The 10,614-nt window shown below is 44.3% G+C and overlaps 1 protein-coding gene across 1 annotated transcript in view; it reads right to left on the reverse strand.

Annotated features, from left to right (window-relative positions):
- OLA1 (Obg like ATPase 1) overlaps nucleotides 1–10,338 on the reverse strand; it is a 195,380-nt gene extending 185,042 nt beyond the window's left edge. The window contains exons 1-2 of the mRNA XM_066345980.1: nucleotides 10,183–10,338; nucleotides 7,967–8,067 (exon numbers count right to left, since the gene is read on the reverse strand). Of these exons, the coding sequence (XP_066202077.1) occupies nucleotides 7,967–8,067 (101 nt within the window). The 5' untranslated portion in view covers nucleotides 10,183–10,338. The remainder of the gene's footprint in view (nucleotides 1–7,966; nucleotides 8,068–10,182) is intronic.
- Nucleotides 10,339–10,614: the final 276 nt, after the last annotated feature.

Here is a 10,614-nt window from a genome sequence, read left to right on the forward strand (position 1 = left end):
CCATGCTATGAAGAAATTGGGCTGGAGACCACTTAGAGAGAAAGAGGCCAAGTAGAGGTGGACAGAAATGCCCAGACATCCAGCCACCCTGATAAGGCTCCAGAACTGTGGATGTGGCCATCTTGAACGTTCTAGTTTACTGACTAGCCACCAGCTGAATGTAGCCACACAAGAGATTCCAAGTGAGACCAGCAGAAGACTCACCCAAGTAAACTAGAGTCATGAAATAAGAAACTGTTATTGTTTATGCCTGACTGGTGGTGGCACAGTGGATAGAGCATCAACCTGGGACACTAAGGTCCCAGGTTTGAAACCCTGAGGTGGCTGGCTTGCACGCGGTCTCACCCAGCCTAAGTGCATGCTCGCCAGCTTGAGCAAGGGGTCACTGGCTCGGCTTACGTGCCCTCCATCAAGGCATATATGACAAGCAATCAATGAAAAACTAAGGTGCTGCAACTACAAGTTGATGCTTCTCATCTCCCTCTTTCTCTCTCAGTAAAAAAGAAAGAAAAAAAAAGAAAGACATTGTTATTGTTTAAACTATGAACTTTTGGAATGGTTTGCTACACAACAGTAGAAAAATAACACTGAACATAATTACCTTGTGACCTTTTTTTTAGCATTTCCTATAATGTTTTACCTAAACTAAATAGCTTTTTCTTTTTTCTTTTTACAGAGACAGAGTCAGAGAGAGGGATAGATAGGGACAGACAGACAGGAACAGAGAGAGATGAGAAGCATCAATCATTAGTTTTTCGTTGCAACACCTTAGTTGTTCATTGATTGCTTTCTCATATGTACCTTGACCGTGGGGCTACAGTAGACCGAGTAACCCCTTGCTTGAGGCAGCGACCTTGGGTCCAAGCTGGTGAGCTTTTTTGCTCAAACCAGATGAGCCCACGCTCAAGCTGGCGACCTCGGGGTCTCGAACCTGGTTCCTCCGCATCCCAGTCCAACGTTCTATCCACTGTGCCACCACCTGGTCAGGCTAAACTAAATAGCTTTTAAAGAATCTGTGGTTCCAATTAAAAATAAATATCACTAACATGTTAAAATAAATATGTAGTTGGCAAATTGAGAAAAGGCAAGTTGTAGGAACAGTGAAAGCACATTCCCTGAAGTATCAACTAAGCAAGATAAGTGCTCTCCTACTACAGTTTCTAAGTGCACAGTTGTCCCCCAATATCCATTGTTTCCTTTTCAAGTGACAGCATTCTTAACTGAATATATGGCCATCAAAATAATGACATTTCCTAGCCTTCCTTGCAACCTTCTTGTGACCAAATCTAGACAAAGAAATATTTGCAGAAGTTATTAGCAAAGGGATGGTGTGGCAGCTTACAGGTAAAAAAAATCCCTAAGAGACGGCAGGCCAAGTCGTTAGGCCCTTTGACCCTTTGGATTACCAGCTGCCTAGAACTTACAACACCTTGAACCATGGAGTTGAAGGCCACAACCTGGGATCACCAAGGTGTAGACTGAAAGCAGCTGGGGTTCCTGAGGACTTCATAAAGCAGAGTTGATATGCCAATCTCTGACTGCAAAATTCACACTTCTACATAAAATAGAAACTTCTAACCTGACCAAGTGGTGGTGTAGTGGATAAAGCATTGGCCTCAGATGCTGAGGACCCAGGTTCGAAACCCCGAGGCCACTACCTTGAGGACAGGGTCGCTGGCTTGAGCAAGGGGTCACTGGCTCAGGTAGATCAGCCCGCCTCCCGACAAGGCACATCTGATAAAGCAATCAATGAACAACTAAGGTGCCACAAGTTGATGCTTCTCATTTCCCTTCCTTCCTCTCTTCTATCTCTCTTAAAAAAAAAAAAAGATACTTCTATTAAACCAAGGTTATTTGGGGTTTTCCAACACTCTCAATAAAACCTCATCTCATTTCATGCAGTGGTAGCAACAAGAACTGTCCATGACACAGTAACATCTGGAATATCAAAATGTACTTTCTTGAATCTGGAATATCAAATGTACATTGTAATATCAAAGATAATACAATGGAACAAAGATAGTCTTTTCAACAAATGGTGCTAGAACAACTAGACTTTCACATGCAAAAAATATTAAAAAACAACCTAGATACAGACCTTTCACCCTTCATAAAAATTAACTCAAAATGGATCACAACCTAAATATAAAACCCAAAGCTATACAACTCCTAAGAGCTAAAAGAAAAACCTAAATAATATAGGATATAGCTAAGCCTTTTAAATACACCAAAGGAAGGATCCATGAAAGAAATAATAAACTAGACTTTGTTAATATTAAAAACTTCTGCTCTGTGAAACACCGCATCAAGAGAATGAGAGGGGCCTGACCAAGCGGTGGCGTAGTGGATAGAGCATTGGACTAGGATGCGGAAGGACCTAGGTTCAAGACCCCGAGGTCACCAGCTTGAGCGCAAGCTCATCTGGCTTGAGCAAAAAAAAAAAAAAAAAAAAAAAAGCTCACCAGCTTGGACCAGCAAGGTCACTGGCTCGAGCGAGGGGTTACTCGGTCTGCTGAAGGCCCAAGGTCATGGCATATATGAGAAAGCAATCAATGAACAACTAAGGTGTTGCAACGAAAAACTAATAATTGATGCTTCTCATCTCTCCGTTCCTGTCTATTCCTCTCTCTGACTCTCTCTGTCCTTGTAAATAAATAAATAAATAAATAAATAAAAGAATTTAAAAAAAAAAAAAGAGAATGAGAGGGGGAAAAAAACACAGACTGAGAGAAAACATTTGCAAAGACATACCTGATGAAAGGCTGTTATCCAAAATGTACAAAAAAAAACCTCTTAAAATACAAAAAGACAAAAATGGTCAAAAAATGGACCAAATACCTTAACAGATACCTCACCAAAGAAGATCTACAAATACCAAATAAGCATATGAAAAGATGCATACAGCATCAGAGAAAGCACACTAAAACAACCATGGGGCACTACTACACACCTATTAGTATGCCCCAAATCCATAACACTGAAAATCAAATGCTGACAAGGATGTGGAGTTACAGGAATTCTCACTCAGGGCTGTTGGAAATGCAAAATGGTATAGTCACTTAAGAAGTTTCTTACAAAACTAAACATAGTTTTACCATATAATTCAGCAATTGTGCTCCTTGGTATTTACCAAAAAAAGTTGAAAAAATGTCCACACAAAAACCTGCACATGGATGTTCATAGCAGTTTTATTCATAACTGCCAAAACTAGGAAGCAACCAAGATGTCCTTCAGTCGGTAAACAGATAAACTGATACATCCAGACAATGGAATATTATTCAGCACTAAAAATAAATAGATTATTTAAGTCATGAAAAGACATGGAGGAAACTTAAATGTACATTACTAAGTGAAAAAAGCCAATCTACATACTGTAAGATTTGAACTTTATGACATCCTGGAAAAGGCGATACAATGGAAACAATAAAAAGGTTAGTGGTTGGGACAAGGTGGTTGAGTAGGCAGAGCACAGAAGATCTTTAGGGCAGAGAAAATATTCTGTACAATACTATAATGGTCAGTACATGTCAAGAGTGTACCCTAAGGTAAGCTATGGACTTTTGAGTGATTATGATGTGTTACTGTAGTTTTATCAATTATAACAAATGTACTATTCTGCTTGGGGATGTTGATAACAGGGAAGGCTATGCATGTGTGAGGGAAGACATGGGAAATCTCTGTGCCATCATCCCTTCAATTCTGCTGTGAAACTAAAACTGCTCTAAAAGAAAAACAGTATTACATTTTTGAAAATTAGTTTTTTTAAAAGTATCCTCCAAGGCTCACACCCACAATAATATAATAGACCAACAGGAGATAATTTATAAAAGCTCACTCAGATATGAAAAAGCAGAATAAATCTAGAAACCAAATCTTCATACACTGGGCATGTTCACAACCAAATACAATTGCCAAAATAATCAAATTGTACATTATTAAAATGAATCAATTTGGCCCTGGCCGATTAGCTTGCAGGGGTCCCCAAACTTTTTACACAGGGGGCCAGTTCACTGTCCCTCAGACCGTTGGAGGGCCGCCACATACAGTGCTTCTCTCACTGACCACCAATGAAAGAGGTGCCCCTTCCAGAAGTGCGGCGGCGGTGGCCGGATAAATGGCCTCAGGGGGCCACATGCAGCCTGCTGGCTGTAGTTTGGGGACACCTGCGTTAGAGTGTAGGTCAGGTGTGTGGAAGTCCTCGGTTTGACTGCAGGTCAGAGCACACAGGAGAAGCAACCATCTACTTCTCCACCCCTCCCCCTCCCCTTCTCTCTATCTCACTTTCTTTCTCTCTTCTCCTCCCACAGACATGGCTCAAATGGTTAAGCAAGTTGGCCCCAGGTGCTAAGGATGGCTCCATTGCCTCGCCTCGGGTGCTAAAATAGCTCGGTTGCTGAGCAATGGAGCAGCAGCCCAAGATGGGCAGAGTATCACTGGGCAGGGGACTTGCCAGGTGGATCCAGGTAAGGGTGCATGCAGGAGCCTGTCTGTCTGCCTCCCAGCCTTTCATGTAATTAAATAACTAACTAACTAAATAAATAAATAAATAAAATGAGTGAATTTTACTATGTGTAAAGTATACATCAATAAAACTGGGGGGTGGGGGAGAATGGAGAGCGAGAGGAGCATTTCATTTAAAAGCATAAATAGCCTGACCAGGTGGTGGCGCAGTGGATAGAGCGTAGGACTGGGATGCAGAAGGACCCAGGTTTGAGACCCCGAGGTCGCCAGCTTGAGCGCGGGCTCATCTGGCTTGAGGAAAGAGCTCACCAGCTTGAACCCAAGGTCGCTGGCTCCAGCAGGGGGTTGGTTACTCGGTCTGCTGAAGGCCCACGGTCAAGGCACATGTGAGAAAGCAATCAATGAACAACTAAGAAGTCGCCATGCGCAAGGAGAAACTGATGATTGCTGCTTCTCATCTCTCTTCATTCCTATCTGTCTGTCCCTATCTATCTCTGCCTCTGTAAAAAAAAAAAAAAAAAAAAAGCATAAATAGCCCTGACAGGTTAGCTCAGTAGGTTAGAGCATCTTCCCGAAACACTAAGGTTGCAGGTTTGATCCCCATCAGGGCAGAGATGGAAAGCAGTCAAAATATGCAAAACTGCCTGACCAGGCGGTGGCGCAGTGGATAGAGCGTCAGACTGGGATGCAGAGGACCCAGGTTCGAGATCCCGAGGTCGCCAGCTTGAGCGCGGGCTCATCTGGTTTGAGCAAAAGCTCACCAGCTTGGACCCAAGGTCGCTGGCTGGAGCAAGGGGTTACTCCGTCTGCTGAAGGCCCGTGGTCAAGGCACATATGAGAAAGCAATCAATGAACAACTAAAGGTCTCGCAACAAAAAACTGATGATTGATGCTTCTCATCTCTCTCCATTCCTGTCTGTCTGTCCCTGTCTATCCCTCTCTCTGACTCTCTCTCTGTCCCTGTAAAAAAAGAAAAAAAAATATGCAAAACTAACCTGACCAGTGGGTGGTACAATGAATACAGCATCCACCTGGGACTCAGAGGACCCAGGTTCAAATCCTGAGGTTGCCAGCTTGAGCGCAGGCTCATCCAGCTTGACTGCGGGGTCGCTAGCTTAAGCCCAAAATTGCTGGCTTGAGCAAGAGGTCACTGGCTCAGCTGCAGTCCCCGGTCAAGGCACATATGAGAAAGCAATCAACGAATAACTAAGGTGCTGCATCTATGAGTTGATGCTTCTCATCTCTCTCCCTTCCTGTCTGTACCTATCTGACCTTTTCTTTGTCTCTCTGTCTCATTGTCTCTCTCTCTCTCTCTCTTGCTTAAAAAAAAAAAAGAATGCAAAACTAAGTGCAACAAGAAATGAATGCTGCCTGACCAGGCACTGGTGCAGTGGATAGAGCGTCGGACTGGGATGCGGAGGACCCAGGTTCGAGACCCCGATGTCTCCAGCTTGAGCACGGGCTCATCTGGCTTGAGCAAAAAGCTCACCAGCTTGGACCCAAGGTCGCTGGCTCGAGCTCGAGCAAGGAGTTACTCGGTCTGCTGAAGGCCCGCGGTGAAGGCACATATGAGAAAGCAATCAATGAACAACTAAAGTGTTGCAATGGCAACGAAAAACTGATGATTGATGCTTCTAATCTCTCCGTTCCTGTCTGTCTGTCCCTATCTATCCCTCTCTCTGACTCTCTCTGTCTCTGTAAAAAAAAAAAAAAAAAGAAATGAATGCTTCTCTCTCTCTCCCCCCTTGAAAATTAATTAATTAATAAAAATAAATAAAAGCATAAATAGCAAATTTATATTGGATAATAAAATATTTTTAGGTTATACTCATATATATTGATTTTTATTATGCTCCATGACTAAAAACCTTATATAGGAAATACTTCTTAAGGTGGTCCATTTTAAAGTAGTCCCATTTAGTCAAGCTGCATAGACTGCAGTGATTCAAAATAAGAGAAATAGCCTGACCAGGCGGTGGCGCAGTGGATAGAGCGTCAGACTGGGATGCAGAAGACCTAGGTTCGAGACCCCAAGGTCGCCAGCTTGAGCGTGGGCTCATCTGGTTTGAGCAAAAATTCACCAGCGTGGACCCAAGGTCGCTGGCTCAAGCAAGGGGTTACTCGGTCTGCTGAAGGCCCGCGGTCAAGGCACGTATGAGAAAGCAATCAATGAACAACTAAGGTGTCGCAATGCGCAACGAAAAACTAATGATTGATGCTTCTCATCTCTCTGTCCCTGTCTGTCTGTCCCTGTCTATCCCTCACTCTGACTCTCTCTGTCTCTGTAAAATAAATAAATAAATAATAATAATAAAAAAAAAAAAAAAAGAGAAATATGTTACAATCTAATAACTATGTCTTGCTTACAGGTACTATAGAGCTCACAACATATATAATGACTTTATCTTTTACATTTATTGACAGCACCCTACAGTGTTTTGCTTTATTTGTTTTGCTTATATTTCCATGCTCTCTATTTCATTTTACTTTGCAAGCAGCCTATACACAGCAGGAAACCCCTTCAAAATGCAAACCTCTCAAGCTTCAGGAAAGAAATTAGGAGAGCCACATTTGTTTATGTTTTACATTACAAAAATTTCAGAACTGCCTTGCTTGGTCATACCATGGTCCATTCACTAAGCAATCTATATGACAGGGGCTCCAAGGGGCTCCTTCCACATGAAAGAACACATTGTCCTATTTGCCACCAATCTAAAAGCCTAAAGCACATGTCAAAATACTTTCAGTCAACTTAATAAATCCATATTAGATCTATTACCTATTAGCACAGCCTAATCACTCTTGAGACATTTTATATTTTAAAGTTAATAAAAGGTGTTAAAAAGAAGAGCAAATAATGAAAAAAGCAGACTAAACACTCAACTTGCAAGTGTATAGATTTAGATGATAAATCCCAAATATATTTCTTATCACTGACTTATATGCAAATGATTCACTAATTTTAAACATTACAAAACTTAAATTTTTGGTCTCATAACTTTTAGATTTAGCCACTTTATAACAGATACCCTTTCCATTTAAAACTGTCACCTCCTCCAGTAAAGATTTAACCATACAATCCATGACCTTCAAAATATCTAATCAAATTTATAGTGCGGCTATTTCCTAACTACTGTTTCCTAAAGTATCCTGCTACACGGCCTTGGGTAGCCAGCCTAGGTAGGTGTCCTACATAGCCAGCCAGCACCAAAATCAAATTTATACCACTTGGTTTTTACTTAAATTCAATATTGTGTGTCTCCCAAGGTGTTTCAAGCAAACAGTTGATCTGGTATCTTAACTCTGTTGCTTCTTCCTCTGAGTTTAAGCAAAACAAACAATATAAGTAACTCAAGTTTTAACCTTGCTTTGCAACATATTAATATTCCAGCTTCCTAGACTCTTTCTTCAATTTAAGTTTTAATTACCTCATGAGTTCCCATTTCTACAAAAGAACCCTAAATATTTGCAAGATGAAAATGGGAAAAGTTCAACATTCACCTACCCAACATTTGGCAATCCAACAATACCAATTTTCAAGGAGGTTCCAAATCTTCCAATGATTGGGGGTGCTTTAATTCCATCACCTCCCTTTTTGGGGGGCATCTGAAATGTTAAGACAAATATATATATATAAACAAAAGCTTTTATTATCCCCATCAACCAAGAATATATTTCATCATACAAAATATATTAAATACATTAATGAATAATAGATTAATAAAGCATACTGTATATATCAATCAAAAACTGAAACAGCTTAACCCACTTTATTTTTTCAATGAAAAAAAGTACTTTTAAATTCCATAAACAGATCTAAATCTGATAGCTGTCCTGGTAAGTCCTGAAAACACTGATATAAAAATAAATGGTACCATAAATCAAAAATAAATTTAAAAAACAACTGCCACTCTGGCAGGTTGGATCAATAGTAGAGCATCGCCCAGACATGTGGGTGTCCTGGGTTCGATTCCTGGTCAGGGCACACAGGAGAAGAGACCATCTGCTTCTCCACCTCTCCCTCTTCCCTTCTTTTTCTTTCTTTCTCTCTCTCTCTCTCTCTCTCTCTCTCTCTCTCTCTCCCTCCTCATCCTGCTGCCATGGCTAGGTTGTAGCAGGTTGTCCTCAGGAGCTGAGGATGGATCCATGGCCTGACTTCAAGAGCTAAGATAGCTGGATGCTGAACAATGGAGCAATGGCCCCAAATGGGCAGGACATTCTCTGGTAGGGGGCTTGCTGGTGGATCCAGGTCGAGCACATGAGGGAGTCTGTCTCTCTGCCTCTCCACCTCTCACTTAATAAAAAAATATATATTAACTAATTTTTAATAAAATGCCAACCTTCCATCCAGACTGTTCACAAAACACTTTATTTCTTAATTTAACATCAAGTTAAACAAATGAAAACATTAGGAAGCAGGAGCACAGATAGAGAGTCAAAGAAAATCTATTCTAGAACCACCAGCAACCAAGTCACCTACACCAGATCATCCCTCATATTTGGAACTTGTTCTTTTCTATTTCTCCCACAAGCACCATTTTTTTTTTTTTTTTTTTTTTTTTTTTTTGTATTTTTCTTGAAGCTGGAAACCGGGAGGCAGTCAGACTCCCGCATACGTCGGACCGGGATCCACCCGGCATGCCCACCAGGGGGCGATGCTCTGCCCCTCTGGGGCGTCGCTCTGTTGCATCCAGAGCCATTCTAGCACCTGAGGCAGAGGGCACAGAGCCATCCTCAGCGCCCGGGCCAACTTTGCTCCAGTGGAGCCTTTGCTGCGGGAGGGGAAGAGAGAGACAGAGAGGAAGGAGAGGGGGAGGGGTGGAGAAGCAGATGGGCGCTTCTCCTGTATGCCCTGGCCGGGAATCGAACCCGGGACTCCTACACGCCAGGCCGACACTCTACCACTGAGCCAACCGGCCAGGGCCCACAAGCCCCATTTTTCACATGCATAAATCACACAGGTATCAAGGTCTTTCCAACCAAGTCTCTCCCAACTTTGGCACTATAGGTATACAACTCATAAGTACTCATGAGCAACCTACAGAAACTACACTCATTTCTAGTCGTATATGAATCATTACCCTTTCTTATTTACAAGTCGAAACTTTCTCAGTCCCTGTGCATCTGGTTCCAAGCTCTTCCGTGCAGAATCAGTACCACTTTACTACAGCCAACCGAACTCGGGACTGCCAACCTCACGTTTTATAAGCTGGGAACTAAAACTGTCCCTGTCTTCTGGATCCAGCTGACCTCCTGGGGCCACGCTGAGGCCCTGTTCATGAAGCGATATTCCAGCCTCTGATCCCTGAGGCCGAGGGTCAGGGATCTCCCTTCTCAGGGTCTTAACTCACACCTGTTCCGGGCCAAACCCCAGGCCTCCCAAACAGCTAAAGAGCAGAGCCTCGCTAGTCCTCCGGTCTCCTAGCGAGGGAGAGCCGGCCGGCCATCCAAAGCGGGCCCTACGCAACATCCACCTCCTCTGGACTGGACCACCGGCCTTACGGAACAGGCTTTCCCCAGCGCGTGCGGGCATTAGGCGTGGGCCGCTCTCGGGACGCGCGGCCTAGTCAGAGAGCGCCCCATTCATCCACACACCCCACGCCGTCTGCTGCCCTCATCCATCCCGGCCGCTCTGCCCCTGCCTGACGCCGACTCAGATCAACGGGCCGGGGTGCCGAAGATGCGGCGCGGAGCGCGCCCCAGCTTCCCTGTGGGGCTCACCGTGCTCCCGGCAAGCGTTGACACGGGGTCCCAGAGGCAACAGCAACGAGTCCTACCGGCAGCGGGAGGCGGGGAGGAAGGAGGAGAGAGCGCAGGCCCAGCCCCTCGCCGAACAGCACGCACGACGGCAGCGGCGGCAGCCAAACCGGCGGGCGGGGCGCCGGACGGCACCTGCGCGCAGGCCGCGCGCCCCGCTCCGCCCCGCGCCCCCGTCCGCCCCGCCCATTGGCCCGTTGGGTCGGGAGGCGGGAGCAGCGTGGGAGGAGCCGCGCGGCGTTTGATTCCCGGGCAGCCGGAGCAGAGCAGGCTCTCACCCTTCCCGGGGCGTCCGTCTGTTGCTTAGTCAGCATGTGGGCTTCTCCGCCTGGGTTCTCCGCTTCCTTCTGTTGACGTGCCCCGCGTTGTCGCTAGACCTCGCTTGCAGCTCCACCT

The sequence above is a fragment of the Saccopteryx leptura genome, chromosome 7, assembly GCF_036850995.1.
Source record: "Saccopteryx leptura isolate mSacLep1 chromosome 7, mSacLep1_pri_phased_curated, whole genome shotgun sequence".
In the NCBI taxonomy this organism is placed as follows: Eukaryota; Metazoa; Chordata; class Mammalia; order Chiroptera; family Emballonuridae; genus Saccopteryx; species Saccopteryx leptura.